This window comes from Salvelinus namaycush, chromosome 34 (genome assembly GCF_016432855.1).
Source record: "Salvelinus namaycush isolate Seneca chromosome 34, SaNama_1.0, whole genome shotgun sequence".
Taxonomy (NCBI): Eukaryota; Metazoa; Chordata; class Actinopteri; order Salmoniformes; family Salmonidae; genus Salvelinus; species Salvelinus namaycush.
The window spans coordinates 14,336,873-14,364,247 of NC_052340.1; the positions used below are offsets into that span (position 1 = coordinate 14,336,873).

Here is a 27,375-nt window from a genome sequence, read left to right on the forward strand (position 1 = left end):
CAAAGCACTGAAATTTAAACTCAAATGTGGTCTGACATTACAAAGAATGGAATGAAAACCTGTTCAACACGTTTGTCATGTTACCTTTGTTGTACCTACCTCAACACTTCAGAGTATTTGGAAAATAGCATGTTGACCTCTCTATTTGCACCTATCATTTGAAGGAAAATAAAGAGCAGTAATGTCAATTTCTCTGTAGCAAACACATATTTTTTTTTATATATAATACATGCCATTTACCAGACACTTTCATCCATAGCAAGTGTATGAAAGGCTGATTATGAAAGGCTGATTCCAGGAATTGAACCCACTATCCTGGCGTTGCAAGCGCCATGCTCTACCACCTGAGCTACATTCTATTATTAGATATAAATGATGGTATCAATTGATCCAAACATTCATCATTCTTATCTATGAAAGAGAGAAGAATTATTCCTAATGCAAATATGTGCATACCTGCAAGTGCACCCTCAAACAAATCTGAAGAGATTGAAGCTGGTGTTTTACTACTGTGTGTTTTTTTATTTTTTGCTGGAGAACTGTCACAATATGCAGATGTTTGTTCAACCTATTGCAATGAAAGAGAAAAGACAACTCTCAATGACTACAACACAATCAATATGGATTTGCATGGACTAACTAATAGAAAATTGATATGGCTGAGTTGAGAACAGATAGAAATACGTAAATTAGCTATCCCAATGGTGGATGGAAGACATGTTTTTCTAATGGCCCTGGGGAGTACTTTTCCAGCAGATAACATCAAAACGGCAGCATTTTCAGACCTCTTGTGCCAATTTTTTGGGGCCTTTGTTGTCCATTCCCCTCCCTGTCGGTGGCATCACTCTGCCTGGCAATGGTCACTTAAAAGTTTCTCACCGCTTTCTAAAAAGTTACGTGGAGAGATGTGTGGTTAGCTACAATGGCTGACGAGAGACTACATTTTAACACAGTGTAACATGTTAACGTTGGGTAATGTTTATGCGCCTGTCTAACTGAACAATTGCAGCTAACTAACAACATTCTACCAGCTGCAGAATCAGCACAGCTGACCTCAACTAACAAACACTGCTAACTAGCTAGCTAAAGTTTGGTTATCCAACGTTAGCTGGCAGGGCCTTATCACTAGTTAGCTAACATGTTTAACTTAAACACATCCTTAATTTATTTCAAGGTAATCTATCGAGGTAATTAACAAAAATGCTGTTATGTAGAATTGATTAGCTAGCTACCTAAAACATTTGAAAAGTATACTTACTTTTGCGTATCCGTTTGGTTTGCCAAATTCGAATTCCGAGTGTTTTGCGCGAGCCAATCAGAACGTTCCATCAATTTCACGAACAAGGCCGTGCTACAGTTCAAACTATTATGATCTACCGCCACCTACTGTCTTCAGACAGCAAATCCATTGACTGTAGTGATCAGAATATACAGTAATAACCATATCTAAGAAGTTCCAAAGGCTGTGCCTAATATAGTGTATAAGAGGTCATAATATTTGTTCGTCTGTGGTGTGTAATGAGGAGCAACCAGACACGGAACTTGACACATTTATGAAATTGCTTATTCCAGTTACTAATAAGCATGCACCCATTAAGAAAATGACAGTAAAAACTATGAAATCCCCGTGGATTGATGAGGAATTAAACAATTGTATGGGTGAGAGGGATGAGGCAAAAGGAATGGCAAATAAGTCTGGCTGTACAACCGATTGGCAAACGTACTGCAAATTGAAAAATAATGTGACTAACCTGAATAAAAAGAATAAGAAACTATACTATGAAACAAAGATAAATGACATAAAGAATGATAGTAAAAAGCTTTGGAGCACCTTAAATGAAATGTGGGGCAAAATGGCAAACACAGCACCATTTAATCAGATGGCTCATTCATCACAAAACCCACTGATATTGCCAATAACTTATTTTTTTAGACTTTTACCTCTTTTTCGTGATATCCAATTGGTAGTTACAGTCTTGTCTCATCGCTGCAATCCTGCCAAGCCAAACTGCTCACTTAACCGGAAACCAGCTGCACAAATGTGTCAGAGGAAACTGGCACCACTGGCAACCATAGTCAGCCTGCAGGCACCCAGCCCACCACAAGGAGTCACTAGAGTGCAATGGGACCAAGACATCCCCACCGGCCAAACCCTCTCCTAACCCGGACGACGCAGCCCGGTTACGGCCGGCTCTGACACAGCCCTTGGATCAAACCCGGGTCTGTAGTGACGCCTCAAGCACTGCAATGCAGTGCCTTAGACCGCTGCGCCACTCTGGAGGCCATGTTATTGCTAATTACTTTAATGATTTTTTCATTGGCAAGATTAGAAAACTTAGGCATGACATGCCAGCAACAAACGCTGACACTACACATCCAAGTATAACTGATCAAATGATGAAAGACAAGCATTGACATTTTGAATTCTGTAAAGTAAGTGTGGAAGAAGTGAAATTATTGTTTGCTATCAACGATGACAAGCCACCGGGGTCTGACAACTTGGATGTAAAATTACTGAGGACAATAGTGGACGATATTGCCACGCCTATGTGCCCTCCGACCTGGAGGGAAGCAAAAGTAATTCCACTACCCAAGAATAGTAAAGCCCCCTTTGCTGGCTCAAATTGCCGACCAATCAGCCTGTTACCAACCCTTAGTAAACTTTTGTAAAAAATTGTGTTTGACCAGATGCAATGTTATTTTACTCTAAACAAATTGACAGCAGACATTCAACACGCTTAAAGGAAGGACATTCAACAAGCACGGCACTTACACAAATGACTGATGATTGGCTGAGAGAAATTGATGATAAAAAGATTGTGGGAGCTGTTTTGTTAGACTTCAGTGCGGCTTTTGACATTATTGATCATAGTCTGCTGATGGAAAAACGTATGTGTTATAGCTTTACACCCCCTGCTATATTGTGGATAGAGAGCTACCTGTCTAACAGAACACAGAGGGTGTTCTTTAATGGAAGCCTCTCCAACATAATCCAGGTAGAATCAGCAATTCCAGGGCAGCTGTCTAGGCCCCTTACTTTTTTCAATCTTTACTAATGACATGCCACTGGCCTTGAGTAAAGCCAGCGTGTCTATGTATGCATATGACTCAACACTAGACACGTCAGCTAGTACAGTGAGTTAAATCGCTACAACACTTAACAAAGAGCTGCAGTTAGTTTCAGAATGGGTGGCAAGGAATAAGTTAGTCCTAAATATTTCAAAAACTAAAAGCATTCACTAAACCTCAACTAAATCTTGTAAAAAATAATGTGGAAATTGAGCAAGTTGAGATGACTAAACTGGATTGTAACCCTGGATTGTAAACTGTCATGGTCAAAACATGTTTATAAAACAGTAGCTAAGATGAGGAGAAGTCTGTCCATAATAAAGTGCTGCTGCTCTGACTTTTTAACAACACTATCAACAAGGCAGGTCCAACAGACTCTAGTTTTGTCGCACCTCGACTACTGTTCAGTCGTGTGGTCAGGTGCCACAAAGAGAAACATCGGAAAATTACAATTGGTTCAGAACAACGCAGCACAGCTGGCTCTTAAATGTACACGGAGATCTAACGTTAATAATATGCATGTAAATCTCTCATGGCTCAAAGTGGAGGAGAGATTGATTTCATCACTACTTGTATTTGTAAGAAGTGTTGACATGCTGAATGCACCAAGGTGTTTGTTTAAACTACTAGCACACAGCTCGGACACCCATGCATACCCCACGAGACATGCCACCAAGGATCTCTTCACAATCCCCAAGTCAAGAACAGACTATGGGAGGCGCACAGTACTACATAGAGCCATGGCTACATGGAAATCTATTTCACATCAGGTAACTGATGCAAGCAGTAGAATCAGATTTTAAAAAAGGATAAAAATACACCTTAACTGAACAGAGGGGACTGTGAAGAGACACACACACACACACACACACACAGGCACAGACACACATACACATGATAAGACACGCACTCTACGCACACGTACACATGGATGTTGTATTATTAATATGTGATTGTGTAGTAGTGGCCTAAGGGAACACACTAAATGTTTTGGGTAAAGTGTTATGAAATGTAATGTCATGTAATATTTTTAATTGGATATAACTGCCTTAATGTTGCTGGACCCCAGGAAGAGTCGCTGCTGCCTTGTCAGCAGCTAAAGGAGCAGCTAAAGCTAGTTATAACAATATTTGACATACAGTGCTTTCAGAAAGTAATCAGACCCCTTGACTTTTTACACATTTTATTATGTTAAAGCGTTATTCTAAAATGGATGAAATAAAAAAAAATCCTCATCAACCTACCCCATAATAACAAAGCAAAAACAGGTTTTTAGAAATGTTGCAAATTTATTAGAAAAAAGAAATACCCTATTGACATAAGTATTCAGACCCTTTGCTATGAGGCACGAAATTGAGCTCAGGTGCATCCTGTTAACATTGATCATCCTTGAGATGTTTCTACAACTTGATTGGAGTCCACCTGTGGTAAATTAATTGATTGGCCATTATTTGGAATGACACACACCTGTCTATATAAGGTTCCACAGTTGACAGTGCATGTCAGAGCAAAAACCAAGTCATGAGGTCAAAGGAATTGTCCGTAGAGCTCCAAGACAGGATTGTGTCGAGGCACAGTTGGAATCACCAAAATTCCTCCTAGAGTATTCCAGTCAAACATTCCCTATAAACTGTGATCTCTGAAAGAGGGAGAATCTTGGAACCACTTAAATTCTTCCTAGAGCTGGCCGCCTGGCCACACTGAGCAATCGGGGGAGAAGGGCCTTGGTCAGGGAGGTGACCAAGAACCCAATGGTTACTCTGACAGAGCTCTAGAGTTCCTTTGTAGAGATGGGAGAACCTTCCAGAAGGACAACCATCTCTGCAGCACTCCACCAATCAGGCCTTTATGGTAGAGTGGCAAGACGGAAGCCACTCCTCAGTAAAGGCACATGACAGCCTGCTTGGAGTTTGCCAAAGACACCTAAAGACTCTCAAACCATGAGAAAAGATTCTCTGGTCTGTTGAAAACAAGATCAACTCTTTGGCCTGATTGCCAAGCATTACGTCTGGGGGAAACCTGGCACCATCCCTATGGTGAAGTGTAACAGTATAAATTTAAACCGTCCCCTCGCCCCGACACGGGCGCGAACCAGGGACCCTCTGCACACATCAACAACGGTCGCCCACGAAGCATCGTTACCCATCGCTCCACAAAGGCCACGGCCCTTGCAGAGCAAGGGGCAACACTACTAATAGGTTTCAGAGCAAGTGACGTAACTGATTGAAACGCTACTAGCGCGTACCCGCTTACTAGCTAGCCATTTCACATCCGTTACAGAAGCATGGTGTTGACAGCATCATGCTGTGGGGATGTTGTGCAGCAGCAATGACTGGGAGACTAGTCAGGATCGAGGCAAATATGAACGGAGCAAAGTACAGAGATCCTTGATGAAAACCTGCTCCAGAGCTCTCAGGACCTCAGACTGGGGAGAAAGTTCACCTTCCAGCAGGACAACAACCCTAAGCACACAGCCAAGACAATGCAGGAGTGGCTTTGGGACAAGTCTCTGAATGTCCTTGAGTGGCCCAGCCAGAGCCCGGACTTGAACCCGACCGAACATCTTTGAAGAGACCTGAAAATAGCTGTGCAGCAACACTCCCCATCCAACCTGACAGAGCTTGAGAGGATCTAAAAACCTGTATTTGCTTTGTCATTATGGGTATCATGTGTAGATTGATGAGGGGAAAAACAATTTAATCAATTTTATAAAAAGGCTGTATTCTAACAAAATGTGCAAAAAGTCAAGGGGTCTGAATACTTTCCGAAGGCACTGTAACTACTGAAGATCTCCTCCCCTTGCAAGATGTATGTGCAGGCCCTTAGGGATCTCCCATGGCAACGTCTATGTCCCTTTCCACACCTCTCTGTCTGTGGGTTAATAACGAGCAATGTGCAGTAGAACAATCTGCATGTGTAAGGATCTAATTGACTGAGAGTAAATTATTGTAAGTGGCTAGCCTTTTTTCAAGTCAAAAGTCGCACACATAAATTACTGGTGACCTCCAGATCTTTTCAGATTTTTCCTAAAGTTTACCTACAATATATCCATGTCACTCCCGTTTTTATAATAATAACCCATATGTAGCTTGTTGTCTCTAAGACACATTTGTTTCACAATCTATTGTGAAAGTGTCTCACCGAATCAATGAAGAAACACAGTGAAAAAGCGCCCATATCCACTTTACTTTATATCAAATCCTGTTGCTAATGTACTCGGTTGGAGACAGCTGTCATGTTGACTCTGCATGTTATATAAGCACAGGTTGTGTTTTCGTGCATTTACAGTACAATAGGTTATGTTGTGTGATTTGTCATGTCTGCCTTTTGTCCAGTGGTGGGAGTGAGACCTAAGATACTTGTTTGTGTGAACATAGCTGCTTTATTCTGTTCTGATCTATTCTATTCCCCTTGTAGATAATAATGATAATGGTGAGTCATATACAAGGAAAAGCTTTGCTTTCTGGGGACATTTATTTATTTAGCGTAGGTTTTCAAAACAGTTGTAAATTGAATGCAATTTCAAGTGTTCTTTGCTTAGCTTTTTTTGTTGTTGACAATTTTAAATGCAATACACCACACACATGGATACACCACACACATGGATACAGCACAAGGGCATTAAAAGCATTGAGGATGACACAAAAAAGTGTCAAACTTTTTTCCATTGCGGTTCTTTTGAAAATACATAAAAACAAAATATACACAAGATTAGAAAATGAAAACAATAACGTTAGCTGAAACAATTATACTTTCTTTAAGCCAGTATTTTCCAACCAGGGGTACTTGGCCTTCCACAGGGGGTACTTGAAAAGACTCATGAGACCAGGCCTACTGGTAAAATGCACAAGGGGTAGTTCAGGGTTACTCCGGGCAGAGCTCTGGTGTGATGGCTATGAGAGTCTCTAATGAAATTAAAATAACCAGACAGGTAACTGGGTGCAAGTTCTATCATGTACAACAAGATTAAGACCAATGTGCGTCCTACGGCTGAGCTTGAGTAGGCCTATACTTCTCATTAGTTTATTTTGGGCCGTTTGAACTTTGTCCTTCAGACTTTTTAGATTTTTGTCATTCAGATTTTTTGGGGTTGGTACATGTGTAAGGATTTGCCATGTAGTGTTGTATACAATGATTTAGATATATATCATTGGTTGTTTATCATGTTGGATATTTTTCAAGTGCATCCACAAATGCAAACTCATTCAATATACCAAAAAGTCGCTAACAATGGGCGAGTTCATTTTCCATTGCCCGGTGCCCGTGATGTCCGGAGTTTATACATTTTAGACATTCCATTGGTCCTTAAGTGAAATCTCCACCCACACGACGCACCGAGACATGCAAAACGAACCTGCCCAATGCAACTAGCATACTTTGCTTAGGAGAGGGGGATGATGGGGGTGCCTCCTACGCTTACTCCAATCGCCTCTCGAAGGAGCACTTCTAGTTACCCAAACGAAACATACACAAACATGGCGACAAGACAGACAGTCAAGATGCTGTCCCCTCTTAGGTTTACAATATATTTGTTATTTTTCTTCGCTCCTGGTACATTTTCCTCCACCCTTCGTCTTCATCGAGACCAGCGGTTATTGCTACTGCAGGACAGGGGTTTTTCTACGGTGAACGCAAATGAAGAATGTATCCATGGAATAGGCGCCGATGCGAAACGACGAGCTGCACGTAATGCAAGGGAAGACAGAGCTTCGGGCATGTATCAGCATCGCATTCGGCGGAGTGCAGTCCAACCACCCGTGCCAAAGGTGTATGGACAGGTAATGCATTACTTTTCCAGTGTAACTACAATTCTACTGAAAGCAGCTCGCTAGCTGGTCTCTCGTCACACTCAGAAGGCTATCTACAGTTAGCTACAGTAGCTAGTTAGGTTTAGCAGCTCACGTTAACTACCTAGCTAGTTTAGTAACGGAACTCAGAAACCTCAATGGCAGGGATCATCAACTATATTCAGCTGCGGGTCGATTTTTTTCTTGTGCGGATGGTCGGGGACCTGAACATAATTACAAATAATTTGTAAACTGCAAATTGATCGCAAGAAGCCCAAACATATATACTGTTTGACTAAAACATTTCAAACCTTGCTTACGTTTGTATACGATCACTTGTCTCTATATTATTCGTGTGAATAATTGAAACAGATTTCTTAAATAAAAATCACTTGGAGCATTTAACTTTTTTTTTATTTTAATTTTACTTGGGGCCAAATAAAACCACCCGTGGGCCAAATTCGGCCCGCTGGCCGCAAGTTGGGGAACCCTGCTGTATGGCTCTCATTTCATGCACGACCCTTGACGAGGAGAGGTGAAGAGCAAATAGCCAAAGCCAGGCTTTCGAAGTCAGTCTAGTTTATTGTCAAGTGTGTGATTATCAGTACCACCGTAGCGAGATAGCTACTCTACTTTTTAACACAGACTGTCCCATTTCAGCATACGATGCCATGGCGGGCGCTTTTCTCCCCGATGTAAGGCTCGAGCTACCATAGAAAGCACTGGCATAACCTATTCAATGACGTCAGTGGATCTAGTAAATAAACCCTCCGTTTTACTGTCTACCAACAGACTGTTACACACACATGTATTGCACGAAGTCTTTGAATTCTCTTCTTGACCAAACTAATGCAGTATTTATATTTGACCAGTTTTTCAGAAACCCCGTGATCACAGCATGTCACCACAATCACACAGTTGATGACCGTGAACAATAACACAATTCTAATTAGCCAAGACTGCCGCTATAGTCTTCCCCATGTGGACATGCTTGCCATATTGGAGGGTGGAAATATTGCGAAGAGCCAATAGTGTCAGTCTTTGTATATTACATTTTTGTTATTGATTTCTGTAAGATGTTGGGGCTGTTGTGTATGATGAATCAAATCAAATTTTATTGGTCACATACACATGGTTAGCAGATGTGATTGCGAGTGTAGTGAAATGCTTATGCTTCTAGATCCGACAGTGCAGCAGTATCTAACAGGTAATATCAACAATTCCACCACAAAACCTAATACACACAATCTAGTAAAGGAATGGGATAAGAATAAATAAATAAATATACAAATATATGGATGAGCAGTGACAGAGCGGCTAAGATGCAATAGATAGTGTAGTATACAGTATATACATATGAGATGAGTTATGCGAGATATGTAAACATTCTTAAAGTGGCATTATTAAAGTGACTAGTGTTCCATTTATTAAAGTGGCCAAGGATATCAAGTCTGTAAGAGTCAGGTCACATTGCTGAGTAGCTCCATAATGTGATTTCTTATTTATTAAGGTAGTCAGCTCTTCAGTATTCCTTAAAATGAAACTAAAAGTCACTGGTGGTTGCACCGCATTCCACACAACCTCAAATTGGAACAGACAGGGTTGCTTATGTGATCAACTTTGGAAATAATTCCTCTGCTGGTCAGATGTCATGTTTTGTTCTGGACAGTCAGTGTCTCTTCTGTGACAGTAGAGGAAAGCCAATATCTTCAGGGATTAAATAGCTTAGACAGGGCACTCATGGGATTCAGCCTAGATGTTTCTAAAGGTGCTGCAGTGAAAATGCACAAAATGTTTGCCAAAAATGCACAAAAAGGTACATACTTTATTTGTTTATAAATAAGGTTGGCTATTTGTAGCAACTGTATGGCTGTTATTTTGTCATTTAAGTTTAAGTAAGCTTTCAGTCCCCCGTCCCTAGCCATATCAAATCCAATTTTATTGGTCACATACACATGGTTAGCAGATGTTAATGCGAGTGTAGCGAAATGCTAACCTATATATATATATATATATATATATATATATATCCTATATAGATATAATTCTCCCTTTAAATGTAATTGTTGTACAAATCTGTATAGGATGTTGTCAGTGTGTGTGAAATGTGGATACAATTAATCAGTTTCTTAGTTTAAGTAAGGAATGTGGAATGTTGGTTTAAAGTTCATTCCTGATAATGAGCTCAAAACAATTAGGAAAGGAAGTAGAAAAAACAAACTCTGAGACAAAGAATGGCGCCCAAGGGGATGGCTGCCGTTTTACTGTCTCCTAACCAGTTGTGCTATTTTGTGTTTTTTCGCATTGTTTGTAACTTATTTTGTACATAATGTTGATGCTACTGTCTTTCATGACCGAAAAGAGCTTTTGGATATCAGAACAGAGATTACTCACCTAATAACTGGATGAAGATTTTTTAATTCATGAGTCTGAAGTGAGGATATAATGCTGCTTCCAGATGAGGACCAAATCCCCGTCATTCACATGAAGGAAATAAAGGGGGCGGAGATCACGGTGCCTTGTAAGAATTCGTCTGCGAGTGGGTAACCCGCCTCTACCATCCATTATATTTGCCAACGTGCAATCACTGGAGAATAAACTGGATGAGCTCTGTTCGAGACTATCCTACCAACGGGACATTTAAAACTGTAATATCTTATGTTTCACCGAGTCGTGGCAGAACGACGACACAGATAATATACAGTTGGCTGGGTTTTCCGTGCATCGGCAGAACAGAACAGTTACGTCCGGTAAGACCAGTGGTCGGGGTGTGTGTCTTTTTGTCAATAACAGCTGGTGCGCAATGTCTAATATTAAGGTAGTCTCGAGTCTCGACCTCTTGATAAGCTGTAGACTTTCTTCTTCTTGAACTACACTGTTGGTTAAGGGCTTGTAAGTAAGCATTTCACGGTAAAGTCTACACTTGTTGTATTCGGCGCATGTGGCAAATAAAGTTTGATTTGATTAGACAACACTACCAAGAGCGTTTTCATCTATATTGTCCGTAGCCGTCTATATACCATCACAAACTGACGCTGGCAAGAAGACCGCACTCAACGATCTGTATAAGGCCATAAACAAAGAAGAAAATGCTCATCCAGAAGTGGTGCTCCTAGTGGCCGGGGACTTTAATGCAGGCAAACTTAAATCCGTTTTACCTAATTTCTACCAGCATGTCACATGCAACCAGAGAAGAAGAAAAAAACTCTAGACCACCTTTACTTCACTCACAGAGATGTGTACAAAGCTCTCCCTCGCCCTCTATTTGGAAAATTTGACCATAATTCTATCCTCCTGATTCCTGTTTACAAGCAAAAACTAAAGCAGGAAGTACTAGTGACTCGCTCAATACAGAAATGGTCAGATGACGCGGATGCTACGCAACAGGATTGTTTTGCTAGCACAGACTGGAATATGTTCCGGGATTCATCCAATGGCATTGAGGAGTATACCACCTCAGTCACCGGCTTCATCAATAAGTACATCGACGACGTCGTCCCCACAGTGACTGTGCGTACATATCCCAACCAGAAGCCATGGATTACAGGCAACATCCGCACCCAGCTAAAGGATAGAGCTGCCGCTTTCAAGGAGCGGGACACTAATGTGGACGTTTCTAAGAAATCCCGCTATGCCTTCAGACGAACCATCAAACAGTCAAAGCGTCAATACAGGACTAAGATTGAATCCTACTACACCGGCTTTGAAGCTCGTCGGATGTGGCAAGGCTTGCAAACTATTACGGACTACAAAGGGAAACCCAGCTGCAAGCTGCCCAGTGACGCGAGCCTACGAGATGGGCTAAATATATTTATACGCTTGCTTAGAGGCAAGCAACACTGGAGCTGCATGAGAGCACCAGCTGTTCTGGATGACTGTGTCGTCACACTCTCCGTAGCCGATGTGAGCAAGACCATTAAACAAGTCATAGACTGTTCTCTCTGCTACCACATGGCAAGCAGTAACGGAGCGCCAAGTCTAGGTCCAAAAGGCTTCTTAACAGCTTCTACCCCCAAGCCATAAGACTGCTGAACAATTAACCAAATGGCCACCCGGACAATTTGCATTGATACCCCCCCTTTGTTTTTACACTGCTGCTACTTGCTGTTTTATTATCTATGCATAGTCACTTTACCCCTACCTACATGTACAAATTACCTCGACTAACCTGTACCCCCGGACATTGACTCGGTACCGGTACCCCCTGTATATAGCCCCATTATAGTTATTTTGTTACTTAAAAAAACGACAAAAATTATACTTTAGTTTATTTAGTAAATATTTTCTTTACTTTATTTTCTTAACTGCATTGTTGGTTAAGGGCTTGTAAGTAAGCATTTCACGTTAAGGTCTACTACACCTGCTGTATTTGGCACATGTGAAAAATACAATTTTGATTTGATTTGACTTGCGGTGTAGGCAGCATCGATTGTGAAATTCAAGCACGAAGTGTGACTGAAACCTGTCTTGAGCATCTGCCAGTTGAAATTCTCACTCAAAACAAACAAGAGAGCCAAGCCTCTAGTCTAGCATCTCGTTTGTGTTCAGCAGAGACAGAACGTCTTGAAACAGAGTGAAACGCGGAAGTCATACCTGAACTTGTCCAATAGTGATTTTGTTTTGCTAGGGCGTGCCTTACTGAACACTCCCCTGAAGTTGCTCAATCTATCCAGTAAATGGTTTCCCACAGTTCACAAACATCTCCAGGGAAATAACATGACACACTCTGAAGGTGTACTGCAAGCAGGATCTGGTTCCCTGCCACAGGACACATAGTAAACATATCAAACGGGGTTTGTGCATAAGAACACTATTTGAGTGCCATGGTGATGTTTGGTCTGGCTTGGGGAATGCTTGGCTGTACTCATTTTCCTCATTAAATAGTGGTCATAATGTCACACGTAAGGAGCCTTGATGAATACATTTGACTAGACTTGTCTGGTGCCTGGACTTGTTCCGATGCATGTCATCTAGCCAACTTCTATGAGCCTGTGTGAGCAAGGAGGATACATATGTTTGCAGTTATGTGTTGAGTTTCAAGAGATCAGGCCTAATGTAGTAGAACAATTACTGTTTGCTAACTGCAGTGAAGCGAGTGCCGGTGAAAAATAAGTACTCTGGTAAACAATCAGAATCCTGATCATCTTTGATCGTAATGAAGGAATTATGGTTGAATATCTGCAGTTGTATTGGACACCTTGTTGTTCATTCATTATTTCGGCCTATCGATGTGTGTGTGTGAGACAGCGAGCGAGAGAACAAGCATTGGCAAGCTATGCCAGCGTGGTCCCCTTCATCCATTTCATTGGTTTCGTTTGTATATAATTTACTACAGTCTGACAGATCCGCTCAGGACTAAAACCATAGACTAGTTTTTGACCCTTAACACTCACACTCACTTACAGTTAGAAGTTGGTGTGAATTCACTGCAAGTTGCAGTAAAGAAGGTGAACAATACAGATGTGGAAAAGCTATGTCAAAAAGGGCATTTTCAATGCTCTGGTGTGTGTGAGCTGCATTTCAGCTCACTAGTCTGTCAAGGTCAGATGAAGGATGAAGGCCAGTTGAAGTCGGAAGTTTACATATACCTTAGCTAAATACATTTTAACTCAGTTTTTCACAATTCCTGACATTTAATCAGAGTAAAAATTACCTGTCTTAGGTCAGTTAGGATCACCACTTTTTTTGTGAATGTGAAATGTCAGAATAATAGTAGAGATTTCTTTATTTCAGCTTTTATTTCTTTCATCACATACGCCGTGGGTCAGAAGTTTACATACACTCAATTAGTATTTGGTAGCATTGCCTTTAAATTGTTTAACTTGGGTCAAACGTTTCAGGATAGCCTTCCACAAGCTTCCCATAATAAGTTGGGTCAATTTTGGCCCATTCCTCCTGACAGAGCTGATGTAACTGAGTCAGCTTTGTAGGCCTCCTTGCTCGCACACGCTTTTTCAGTTCAACCCACAAATTTGTGATGGCCACTCCAATACCTTGACTTTGTTGTCCTTAAGCCATTTTGCCACAACTTTGGAAGTATGTTTGGGGCCATTTTCCATTTGAAGACCCATTTGCGACCAAGCCTGAACTTCCTGACTGATGTCTTGAGATGTTGCTTCAATATATCCACATAATTTTCCATCTATTTTGTGAAGTGCACCAGTCTCTCCTGCAGCAAAGCACCCCCACAACATGAAGCTGTCACCACCGTGCTTCACGGTTGGGATGGTGTTCTTCATCTTGTAAGCGTTTCACTTTTCCCTCCAAACATAATGAGGGTCATTATGACCAAACAGTTCTATTTTTGTTTCATCAGACCAGAGGACATTTCTCCAAAAAGTACTATCTTTGCTCCCATGTGCAGTTGCAAACCGTAGTCTGGCTTTTTATGGTGGTTTTGGAGCAGTGGCTTCTTCCTTGCTGAGCGGCCTTTCAGATTATGTTGATATAGGACTCGTTTTACTGTGGATGTAGATACTTTTGTACCTGTTTCCTCCAGCATCTTCACAGGGTCCTTTTGCTGCTGTTCTGGGATTGATTTGCACTTTTCGCACCAAAGTACGTTCATCTCTAGGAGACAGAACGCGTCTCCTTCCTGAGCGGTATGACGGCTATGTGGTCTCATGGTGTTTTTACTTGCGTGCTATTGTTTGTACAGATGAACGTGGTACCTTCAGGTGTTTGGAAATTTCTCCCAAGGATGAACCAGACTTGTGGAGGTCTACAATTTTTTTCTGAGGTCTTGGCTGATTTCTTTTGATTTCCCTATGATGTCAAGCAAAGAGGCAATGAGTTTGAAGGTAGGCCTTGAAATACATCCACAAGTACACCTCCAATTGACTCAAATTATGTCAATTATCCTGTCAGAGGCTTCTAAAGCCATGACATCATATTCTGCAATTTTCCAAGCTGTTTAAAGGCACAGTCAACTTCGTGTATGTAAACGTCTGACCCAGTGGAATTGTGATACAGTGAAATAATCTGTCTGTAAACAATTGTTGGGAAAATTACTTGGGTCATGCACAAAGTAGATGTCCTAACCGACTTGCCAAAACTATAGTTTGTTATCAAGAAATTTGTGGAGTGGTTGAAAAACAAGTTTTAATGACTCCAACCTAAATGTATGTAAACTTCAGACTTCAACTCTACTATAAATCACCTGGAGCTGAATGAATGTTTGTGCTGAACCAACTTAACCTCCCAAGGAACGAACATACCACACACACACAGCTACAGTACCAGTCCAAAGTTTGGACACACCTACTCATTCCAGGGTTTTTCTTTTGTTTTTACTGTTTTCTACATTTGTAGAATAATAGTGAAGAAATCACAACTATGAAATAACACATATGGAATCATGTGGTAACCAAAAAAGTGTTAAACAAATCAAAATATATTTTTGATTCTTCAAAGTAGCCACCCTTTGCCTTCATGACAGCTTTTCATACTCTTGGGATTCTCTCAACCAGTTTAATGAGGAATGCTTTTCCAACAGTCTTGAAGGAGTTCCCATGTATGCTGAGCACTTGTTGGCTGCTTTTCGTTCACTCTGCGGTCCAACTCATCCCAAACCATCTTAATTGGGTTGAGGTTGGGTGATTGTGGAGGCCAGGGCATCTGATGCTGCACTCCATCATTACTCTCCTTGGTCAATAGCCCTTACACAGCCTGGAGGTGAGTTTTGGGTCACTGGCCTGTTGAAAAACAAATTATAGTTCCACTAAGCGCAAACCAGATGGTTAAGCGTATCGCTGCAGAATGCACACCATCACACCTCCTCCATGCTTCGCGGTGGGAACCACACATGCAGAGATCATCCGTTCACCTACTCTGCGTCTCACAATGACACGGCAGTTGGAACCAAAAATCGCAATTTTGGACTCATCAAACAAATGGACATTAGACATTTCCACTGGTCTAATGTCCATTGCTCGTGTTTCTTGGACCAAGCAAGTCTCTTATTCTTATTGGTGTCCTTTAGTAGTGGTTTCTTTGCAGCAATTTGACCACGAAGGCCTGATTTACAGTCTCTTCTGAACATTTTGATGTTGAGATGTGTCTGTTACTTGAACGCTGTGAAGCATTTATTTGGGCTGCAATCTGAGGTGCAGTTAACTCTAATGAACTTCTGCAGCAGAGGTAACTCTGGGTCTTCCTTTCCTGTGGCTGGTCATCATGAGAGCCAGTTTCAACATAGTGCTTGATGGATTTTGCGACTGCACTTGAAGAAACTTTCAAAGTTCTTGAAATTTTCTGAATTGAATGACCTTCATGTCTTAAATTAATGATGGACTGTTGTTTCTCTTTGCTTTTTTGAGCTGTTCTTGCCATAATATTGACATAGCCCTATTTGGTAAAATACCATCTTCTGTACACCACCCCAACCCCTACCTTGTTACAACTGATTGGCTCAAACGCATTAAGTTGGATAGAAATTCCACAAATGTACTTTTAACAAGGCACACCTGTTAATTGAAATGCATTCCAGGTGTCTACCTCGTGAAGATGGTTGAGAGAATACCAAGAGTGTGCAAAGCGGTAGTCAAGGCAAAGGGTGGCTACTTTGTAGATTCTCAAATATAAATATATATTTTTATTTGTTTAACATTTTATTTTGGTTACTACATGATTCCATATGTGCTATTTCATTAGTTTTGATTTCTTCACTATTATTCTACAATGTAGAAAATAGTAAAATAAAGAATTATCTTTGAATGAGTAGGTGTATCCAAACTTTTGACTGGTACTATATATCTTACTTTTTGTTGACCAACAATTGATTCCCATTCAATATCCTATTTTCCCTGACCCTAACCTTAACCCCTAACCCAAATTCGAACCCTAAACATAACCCCTATGCCTAAAATTGTGGCTCTGCAAAATTTCCTCACTTCTCTGAATTTTTGTTGGTTTACTATTCTTGTGAATACTTCTGGTACTCACAAGTATAGTAAAATGTGTACGCACACACACCAAATTCACTTCAAGTCTCACTTCAAGCTTGTTTCTCCCATTTTACCCCAAAAGAATGTGCCAGGCACTCACTAATGTTTTGCTGGCTGGCTACAGCATTGAGACATTCAGCATGATCTGCCATGTTAACCCACTTATCATTCAGCCTTGTGAAGAAGGACTCTCTAGTCTCTGTCAAGGAGCCCACTTCGGAGATTCCACAGAGCAGGGCAGCCCTTTTATATAACATAGCCGAGCCCAGACTACACTATGGGGAGATTAACAACTAGCCTATAACACATTTATATTCATCCAGTGTGTATATGTATATATATATAAATATATATTTAAAAAAAATAATGTGTGGCATGACTGTCACAGAGGACAGTGGCTCGATTGTGCTGCATCCAGCCAAAAATACATGCTGGTAGTTTGAAAATGCTAATTTATCATCGGCGGTTCAGCGCCACTCCAACAGTGATACTCTTTCAGCAGTGGTTCATTATGCTCTCTTGAATAATGAAGGAGAACATGATGGGGAGATGTATAATCACCCTGTTTTACTGGATTTTGTTCTTTGCTTGTTGTTGTTGAGGAAACAGATTGACGGAGTAGCACCAGGGTCGCGTTTAGTAGGGCACAAAACCGTTTTGCCGCGGTAAACGAAAATGAGTGTTTCTTGGACAAGTTCAGGTATTAGCCAACCTCCCTGTTTCACTCGTTTCAAATCAATTTCTCTCCACTGAACACAACCATGAGGTTATGAGGAGGTTACATGAGAAGAGAAAAGGAGAGAATGTTGTTTTTGGTACAACGAAAGCGTCTCCTGGCTTTTGTAAAGCATGGTTTGCATACTTCCTTTTCCATACTGATGATGTTTTGCAACTGATATTAATCTAGCTTCGTCCGGTTAGTGCAAAATGTGCAGGAGCCGTGACCTATGGACAGATTAATTTACTGATCCTTCAAGGTTTCCTTCAAGGTTTGGCCGAGTCTATAAAAAACAAGTAAATAAATAAAGGAGAAATAGGCCTGCGTTCTTCCTGACTTGGTGTTGAATAATTTTGGGCTTGTCTGAGGATACCAGCGCTTACGTCAATGCACTAATGCAAAGGAATTTGTATTGTTAGAATCCCTGGGACTTGCTTGGTGAAGACTGCTGGTTGCCTATGTATGTACTGGGTCACTTTGTATGTACTGGGTCACTTCTTTCTTTGCAACTTTCTATCCTTTAACTATCATACTAGCAATCATGACTATCTATGCTTAAAATCATTTGGCAGTGTTAAACAGGATGCTATTATCAAAGTTAGGCACATTTTCGGGCCCAACATTTACTTCAAGGCCTCTGTGACATCAGAGACTTCCGGGAACGCTTGCGAAACAGACCAAACAGACCAGGCTGGTATTTGGGGTTTGAGAAGTCAATGAGAGAAGTGAAAATGTCTTCCTTACTTGTTAATTTTCTCAATCTAAAGGCAAAACCTAGATCCGAGCCAATGTCTTAAGTAGCTAAATGTTATTACTCCAACCTTGTGAAAGTCACAAACTGACACGTTTTAATTCTCGTCAAAAACAACTTTATATCGAAGGAGTGCCTTTGATTTGAGGGCCTGCACATGCGCAGTTTGTCACGAGATGACCATTCGACCCGATTACGTGTTTCTACGCATGAGCTTTGCTCGCCAACGTCGCCATGACATCGCCTACAAGTGTGATCAGGGATTTATTTTGGAGAAGCAGTTATAGCCTCTTCATGCTGTACTGTCTTTGGTAATAACGTCAATCACTTGCAACACCACAGGCAATAGGAGATGTCATTGTGCTCGAGGTAGCCCAAAATGTCTACACACAAAGACTTTAAAAACACAATGATTAGACCTATTATTAATTAAACACAAATCTAAATAGAAGGCAGTTACAGTCAGTCCCATCTACCCTAAAGGCTGTATTATGAGATTTAGCGAATGGTAGCCAGAACTTTTGGGACCAAACGGACAACAGTGAGTTTGAGGCCCTAACCCCAAGCATAGTCCAATGCTTCACGTAGCTGGAGATGGTTTGAGTGACGCTCACGTCATTACCTGTTAATGGTTGATTTGTTATCGAGCTCGGCAAGATTAATAGATTGTGTCTCACAATGCCATTTGCAGCAGTTTACCAGTGCCATCACTCTCCTGATTCAGCTGTGTCAGGAGGACCACACCAGCACCCCTTTACATGGTCTGCGGGTAATGAGGCTTAAAAGGCTCTGAGATTTACCGCAGAGTCATCTCAGCCTTGAAGACGGCCTTGCCTTTGACTCAGCTGACCTCCTGGGATGTGTTCAGTAGGGCCCACCATAGTGACATGTTTTCAAACGTTCTGAATGAGCGTTTCTTATTAGAGATGTCCAGTTAGTAGAAGTGTTCTTCTACTATTTTGGAACTCTGATCTCAGGGAATGAGAGTGTTATTACATGGAATGAGTTACCTTATTACAATGTTCCTGCTGAAATCATGCTTATACACACACAACAAACTCTTGTAGGCTGTTTTGTAGCAATTTGCGGCAGAAATCACATTCCATTACTAAGTCTACAAGCCGCAGTACCAATAGTTGGTGTAAAGTTACCACTGAAAGAAGAGGAACGTCTGTTCATCATTTAGACAGAAATTACAGTCTTTGTGTTGTCAACAGTACAAGTCTGTAGAAATACTGTAGTAAAGGGAGAAAACCAAGCTTTTTAAAGAGCCACAGCCCCCTGCAGAATGATAAATTAAGAATGAGAGAGAGGAGCGCTCAGAAGAGAGACAAAGGCAGTGGGAATTAAAATGACATACTTTTTGTGGACTCACACTTCACAGATCTTAATGTCAGAGCTGCACCAATGGAGCGTTAGTGTTTGTTTGAGCTGTGCCTTCTGCTTTTACACTACTACATCTACCACAAGCACTTAGTAGCAGCATTGTGTTGTTTCAATGGACACAGTGAAGGCCTCTGAAAGTGGGCGATGTGAGGTAAAGCTGCTCACTGCTTGTTCTCTCGCTCACTGTCTCTCTCACTCACACACACACACACACACACACACACACACACACAGATAGGAGCCTTTAGCCAGGTGCTCCTCACAAGGTCATAACAATAAGACCACAAAGTCCGTTGCCGTAGTAACGTGCGCCAGTGAGCTTAACTGGTTAGAAGGATGAATAAAGAAAAGCACAACAGCCCTGTTCAATACACCAGACACAGCCAGGCAAGGTACAGCAACCTTCCACACAACCTTTCTACCAGCTAAGCAGGTGCTGCGAACCCAGCAAAATCATTACAATGTCTAGCTGATAATATCATTTCATAACAAATTTGATATGGTCCAAGGATGTTTATCAGATATAAAAGCCTCTGTAATTGATCAGATAGTTGCTTCATTCATTGGACTCTGAGTTGAGCTGCATTTTGACCAAACAGAACAAAAATACAACAGGTCAGTTGAGAGACTGTTCTTTTCTTTGCAGGCCAACCTGAACGATTCCCATAACCAGATGGTGGTGCACTGGGCCGGGGAGAAGAGCAATGTCATCGTGGCGTTGGCCAGAGACAGTGTCGGAGCCGCAGGTCCCAAGACTAGCTCGGTGAGTACACAGTAGTACACTTCCTGCGTATACAGTAGTACACTTCCTGTAAGTACACTAATATAGTAGCCTATATTTCCTGTAAGTACAGTAACATACCTTCTGTGTGGGATGGTGATCCACAATCGCACGAAACAAACATATCCATGAACCTATCCACCACTACATAGCCTAACGCCTGCATGTTGTTTTTAACCGCTTCTGAATCTTCTTCCCTCTCAATTCACATTGCCCTCTATTCAGATAACACCCATAGGATTCTGCCATTCAAATGTAGACTCCTTTGTTCGAGTTACCATGGCAGAAATGGTAGTGCTGTGTTAACCACAGTTTGACTGTAATGTTGTCTTTGTGTATCCATGTGTGTTTGTGTGCGTGCGTGCGTGCACGCATGCATGTGCGTTGTGTGTGTGTGCGTGGGCGCCCATCTGGTCAGTGACAGTGACAGGCCACGTGTTGTCAGTGCTGCGGGGCCCGGACCTGTTCCACTCTGCTGAGGAGATGTCGCCATGGCCTGCCAGCCGGCCGTGTGCTTCCTCTCCACTCCTCTCCTCTCACAGATCAGATTCACTGAGCCACGGATGAATCCCTCCATCTGTTACACCACCAAAATAGTTCTCTCTCTACTCTGTCTGCTTTTGATGATATCAGCTCCCTGTCCTGCCTGTTACTCACACTCAGCTTACAGTAACCCAAGCACCTCCCACTGCTTTTGTGCACAGTGTAAGAAGGACCTCCCGCGCTCCTCAAGGGGTTAACTTAAGATGTAATGCCATTTGCAAAAAAAAGTGGTTGATAATAAACCGGAGAGATACCACTGGTGAATGACAGTTTATTTGTACAAGAATTGTTAGTTTTGTGTCTCTCTCCGCTCCCAGTTCAGTACGCTCCTCGATATAACTTCCAGCCAGCATTGTGGATTCAGTGGTCTTTGTGCTGTTCTCTGTGGTCTGAGCTCCTTGGTCTCTGGCATTCTGACGGGAATCTGAGAGCTCTGACCTCACTCGTGTATTGTCTTTGGTAGAATCTGCAGAACAGGAGGGAACAGAACGGAACACTAAACTCTCTAGTCACTTAACATGGATAAAGCTTTTTCCCAAGTATTGTGTTTCTCTCCGTAGATAAAGTCTGTAGCTGGAAAGTCTAGCTACTGCCTAAATGCTTTGATGAGTCAGTTAATGGCCTCCCTCCCAATACACCCATTCTAAAATGATTTTGTCCTCTACAAGAAATGTGTCCTTCATCAAAAAGCATTTTTCCTGTCCAAAAAGCATCACAACAACAAGTACAGTGATAGTGGATTTCATTTGTTTACCATGTACCGTGACTTCCATGTTTTCATCTCGTTCCTCTCTCCTCTGTCACATGGTAGGTGTACGTCTCTTACGACTATGGAACCAGCTTCTCCCCCATCTCAGAGAGGTTTCAGCTGAGTGGGGAGATTGAGAAAGAGGGGAACAAGCAGGTCATCTCCCAGTTCTACCACAGCCCCGCTGACAATAAGAGGGTAAGTGGCTGAAGACCATAGAGGTACGTACACTGAGTGTACGAAGCATTAGGAACACCTTCATAATATTGAGTCACATCCCCTTTGGCCCTCAGAACAGCCTCAATTTGTCGGGGTATGGACTCTACAAGGTGTCCAAAGTGTTCCACAGGGATGCTGGCCCATGTTGCCTCCAATGCTACCCACAATTGTCAATTTGGCTGGATGTCCTTTGGGTGGTGGACCATTCTTGATACACACAGGAAACTGTTGAGCATGAAAAACCCAGCAGTGTTGCAGTTCTCGACACACTCAAACCGGTGCACCTGGCACCTACTACCATACCCCGTTTAGAGGCCCTTAAATGTTTAGTCTTGCCCATTCACCCTCTGAATGGCAGAATATACACAATCCATGTCTCAATTGTTTCAAGGCTTAAAAATCCTTCTTTAACCTGTCTCATCCCCTTCATCTACACTGATTGAAGTGGATTTAACAAGTGACATCAATTAGGGATCATAGCTTTCACCTGGTCAGTCTATGTCATGTTTTATCTACTCAGTGTACAGTATGATAATAAGACATACTGTATTTAGACCTTTCTCTATATCGAAGACTGCCCTGATAGAGGAGTTTTATTATGTTTTCAAAGTTTGAGTGTATAGCTTTTTCTCGTATGTTCTCCCATCTCCGCACAACCAGCGCAAGGCGCATAACATTATTGAGCTTGTGGTTTATTAGGGTTGATTTAGCTGTATAGTGGGTGTGTGTGTGCTTGTGTACATGCGTAGTTATCATTCATGAGATCGAGATTGTTCGATGCAGTGCCTTTCGGTTTGGTTTGGTGCGGTGCCGTGTTCGATTATGTCTCATTGTGTGCCGGTGAGTCATAGCCCTGGCCCCGCCCCCAGCCGTTCCCCCTGGCACTCAGCCCAGTGGAGGTTATTGCAAGGTGTAAGGGTGCATGGTAAACGCAGTTTGTTCCATTAGCAGGCAGGCAGGCATTCGCGTGTGGCCTGCCTTGTGAGCCCTGCAGGCTTGGGCCATCAGTCTGCAGACAGGTGAACTCCAGAGAGCGAGGCAGGGCGGCCTGGTATAACAGCAGATAACAGCCGGAGGATTCCACCCTCTTAGTCTGCAACATGTTCCCAACATCATGGAGATGGTTACGATGGGAAATTAGTGGTTTCTTCTCATCTGCACATTGAGCTGTGGGCTTTCCCATTTGAATTCAGGGCCCGTATTTAGCAAGCTTCTCAGAGTAGGAGTACAGATCTAGGATCAGTTCCTCTCTGTCCATAATACCACTTAGGTCTGACTGGTTATGGATCTGCTTATTTAAAAGAAAGATTCACTCATTTTGAATGTTATACACTGCTCAAAAAAATAAAGGGAACACTTAAACAACACAATGTAACTCCAAGTCAATCACACTTCTGTGAAATCAAACTGTCCACTTAGGAAGCAACACTGATTGACAATAAATTTCACATGCTGTTGTGCAAATGGAATAGACAAAAGGTGGAAATTATAGGCAATTAGCAAGACACCCCCAATAAAGGAGTGATTCTGCAGGTGGTGACCACAGACCACTTCTCAGTTCCTATGCTTCCTGGCTGATGTTTTGGTCACTTTTGAATGCTGGCGGTGCTTTCACTCTAGTGGTAGCATGAGACGGAGTCTACAACCCACACAAGTGGCTCAGGTAGTGCAGCTCATCCAGGATGGCACATCAATGCGAGCTGTGGCAAGAAGGTTTGCTGTGTCTGTCAGCGTAGTGTCCAGAGCATGGAGGCGCTACCAGGAGACAGGCCAGTACATCAGGAGACGTGGAGGAGGCCGTAGGAGGGCAACAACCCAGCAGCAGGACCGCTACCTCCGCCTTTGTGCTAGGAGGATTAGGAGGAGCACTGCCAGAGCCCTGCAAAATGACCTCCAGCAGGCCACAAATGTGCATGTGTCTGCTCAAATGGTCAGAAACAGACTCCATGAGGGTGGTATGAGGGCCCGACGTCCACAGGTGGGGGTTGTGCTTACAGCCCAACACCGTGCAGGACGTTTGGCATTTGCCAGAGAACACCAAGATTGGCAAATTCGCCACTGGCGCCCTGTGCTCTTCACAGATGAAAGCAGGTTCACACTGAGCACATGTGACAGACGTGACAGAGTCTGGAGACGCCGTGGAGAACGTTCTGCTGCCTGCAACATCCTCCAGCATGACCGGTTTGGCAGTGGGTCAGTCATGGTGTGGGGTGGCATTTCTTTGTGGGGCCGCACAGCCCTCCATGTGCTGGCCAGAGGTAGCCTGACTGCCATTAGGTACCGAGATGAGATCCTCAGACCCCTTGTGAGACCATATGCTGGTGCGGTTGGCCCTGGGTTCTTTCTAATGCAAGACAATGCTAGACCTCATGTGGCTGGAGTGTGTCAGCAGTTCCTGCAAGAGGAAGGCATTGTTGCTATGGACTGACCCGCCCGTTCCCCAGACCTGAATCCAATTGAGCACATCTGGGACTACATGTCTCGCTCCATCCACCAACGCCACATTGCACCACAGACTGTCCAGGAGTTGGCGGATGCTTTAGTCCAGGTCTGGGAGGAGATCCCTCAGGAGACCATCCACCACCTCATCAGGAGCATGCCCAGGCGTTGTAGGGAGGTCATACAGGCACGTGGAGGCCACACACACTACTGAGCCTCATTTTGACTTGTTTTAAGGACATTACATCAAAGTTGGATCAGCCTGTAGTGTGGTTTTCCACTTTAATTTTGAGTGTGACTCCAAATCCAGACCTCCATGGGTTGATAAATTTGATTTCCATTGATAATTTTTGTGTGATTTTGTAGTCAGCACATTCAACTATGTAAAGAAAAAAGTATTTAATAAGAATGTTTCATTCATTCAGATCTAGGATGTATTTTAGTGTTCCCTTTATTTTTTTGAGCAGTGTATTTTCAAGACGATTTTAAGTCAAAGCTGTAACTTGACCACTCATGAACATGCAATGTCCTCTTGGTAAGCAAATCAAGTATATATTTGGCCTTGTGTGTTTGCTTATTCTCCTTCTGAAAGGTGAATTTGTCTTCCAGTGTCTGGAAAGCAGACTGAACCAGGTTTTCCTCTAGAATTTTGCCTGTGCTTTGCTCTATTCATTTGATTTTTACCCTAAAAAATTATCTATAGTCCTTGCTAATGGCAAGCATACCCATAACATTATGCAGCCACCACCATGCTTGAAAATATGAAGAGCGGTACTCAGTGATGTGTTGTGTTAGATTTACCCCAAACATAACGCTTTGTATTTAGGACATAAAGTTCATTTCTTTGCCACATGTTTTGCAGTTTTACTTTAGTGCCTTATTGCAAAAAGGATGCAATCTTTTGGGAAATGTATTCTGTACAGGCTTCCTCCTTTGTCATTTAGGTTAGTATTGTGGAGTAACTACAATGTTGTTGTTCCATCCTCAGTTTTCTCCTATCACAGCCATTAAAGTCACCATTGGCCTCATGGTGGAATCCATGAGTGGTTTCCTTTCTCTCTGGCAACTGACTTAGGAAGGATGCCTGTATCTTTGTAGTGACTGGGTGTGTTGATACGCCATCCAAAGTGTAATTAACAACTTCACCATGCTCAAAGGGATATTCAATGTCTGCTTTTTTTTACCCATCTTCCAATAGGTTTTTGCGAGGCATTGGAAAACCTCTCTGGTGTTTTTGTATGAATCTGTGTTTGAAATTCATTAATCGACTGAGGGACCTTAAAATTATCTGTATGTGTGGAATACAGAGATGAGGTAGTCATTCAAATATCATGATATACATTATTACTGCACACAGAGTGAGTCCATGCAATTTATGACCTGTTCAGCACATTTTTACTCCTGAACTTATTTAGGCTTGCCGTAACATAGGGGTTGAATACTTGTTTTGTTATTTTTTTCTAATTTGTAAAAATGTATTTGTCCTGTTTCCAAGTGGAGGCTGTTGAGAATATAGGAGTTATTGGGAAGGCAGTTTAAAAAAATTGATCAAAGGAAGGACCAACAAAATGGAATTATAGCTACTGTATAATTACGTAATCTGATTTTGTAATTAGGCATTTCAAATTAAATATCTCTGAATATTTCTTTGAATTTCTCATGATTTTTGGGGGGTGTTTGCAAACAGTCTTTTGAAATAGCTAGACGAGAGATATTTGGAGGTGAGATATTAGGCCGGTTCTTACTATTCTAATTTGTTGAAATCAGTCAGGCTTGACGTTTTAGCAGGTTTATTCAGTTTAGAAAGTTGCAGGTACAAATAGAAATGCTATGTATAGAGCGAGAATGATTCCCTGTTCAACAGGAAAGAATGTCCTATCTATTCTTCACAATCAATTTCTATCTTAACATTCCTTAACACTCATGAACAGACCCCAGTGGGTATTTAGCCTAACCTTGGCCCGTCTTGTCCTTCTCTTGTTCCAGTACCTCTTTGCAGACACCACCAACAGCTACCTCTGGAACTCCTTTGACTTCTGCAAGACCATCCAGGGGTTCTCCATCCCCTTCAAGCCCACAGATCTGCTGCTGCACAGCAAGAGGGCCAACCTGGTCCTGGGCTATGACAGCTCCCACCCCAACAAACAGGTACTCAACTGACTGCTATAGAAATGCTGCTTCACCTTCTTAAAAAAGGTCTCGGACAGAAATGTAGATGATTAACAACATGCAGAGGTAAGCATGTTTTATAAATTCTATGTAACCAGGAAGTCCTTTGAGATCAACAGTCTTTTTATGATGGAGATCTTTGTGCAGGAGGTGTCTATTATGATGATCAGTGCCTTGCCTGTAGCTCTGTGGCCACCATTTCTGTTTGGGGTTAGATGCCTATGTGGACTAATGACTCTACTCCATATGCTGGATTACCATGCTATAGCCCACAGCATTTGGTTTATAATACAGTGTTCTAGAGAAACAAAGATATTCCAATATTTCAATATTTCTTAATGCAAATGGTAATTAAATGTCACAGCTGCATATTCTAAACTGTCTCTCTGAAAAACACAATACGGAGGACATTTTGTGGAATTTTTCCCTAACTACTTATTCACGTTTCAGCTTAACAGAAATGATGGAACACGGTTAACTCTCAAACATTCTGCCAGTTATATGCAGCCTGGAGTCAACATGTGCAAATGAGCCCCTGACCTACATTTACTCCCCACCCCCCGCCTCTGTTATTTTTGCAGCTATGGAAATCTGACGATTTTGGAGAGACGTGGGTGTTGATCCAAGAGCACGTGAAGGCCTATTTCTGGTAAGATCAATGCCTCTGTGATTGTGTGAGGAGAGGCAGAACGTACAGTCATCAGTATAACCAATTGTTGATGTTGAGTGCCAGACTGTCTGCAAAACATTAAAGCATCGGTCTGTGAGAGGGATGGGTGGGATGTGTGTGTGTGTGTCTTCATTTCCTGTTTACTTCCTG

At 42.1% G+C, this 27,375-nt stretch overlaps 1 protein-coding gene and 1 long non-coding RNA gene across 3 annotated transcripts in view; one reads left to right on the plus strand and one right to left on the minus strand.

The window, feature by feature from the left end:
* Positions 1-524: 524 nt before the first annotated feature.
* Positions 525-1,319, minus strand: LOC120029030. The gene is made up of 3 exons (XR_005473555.1): positions 1,259-1,319; positions 786-885; positions 525-568 (listed from the first exon to the last, which is right to left on the minus strand). It is a non-coding gene; the product is annotated as an uncharacterized LOC120029030 (long non-coding RNA).
* A 6,145-nt stretch (positions 1,320-7,464) lies between these two features.
* The window catches only part of LOC120029073 (sortilin-related receptor-like), a 78,888-nt gene continuing 58,977 nt past the window's right edge, over positions 7,465-27,375 (plus strand). For both annotated transcript variants that reach the window (XM_038974378.1, XM_038974379.1), the window contains exons 1-5: positions 7,465-7,847; positions 20,303-20,419; positions 21,792-21,926; positions 26,373-26,534; positions 27,137-27,204. In XM_038974378.1, coding sequence (XP_038830306.1) covers positions 7,467-7,847; positions 20,303-20,419; positions 21,792-21,926; positions 26,373-26,534; positions 27,137-27,204 — 863 coding nt within the window. In that variant the 5' untranslated portion in view covers positions 7,465-7,466. The remainder of the gene's footprint in view (positions 7,848-20,302; positions 20,420-21,791; positions 21,927-26,372; positions 26,535-27,136; positions 27,205-27,375) is intronic.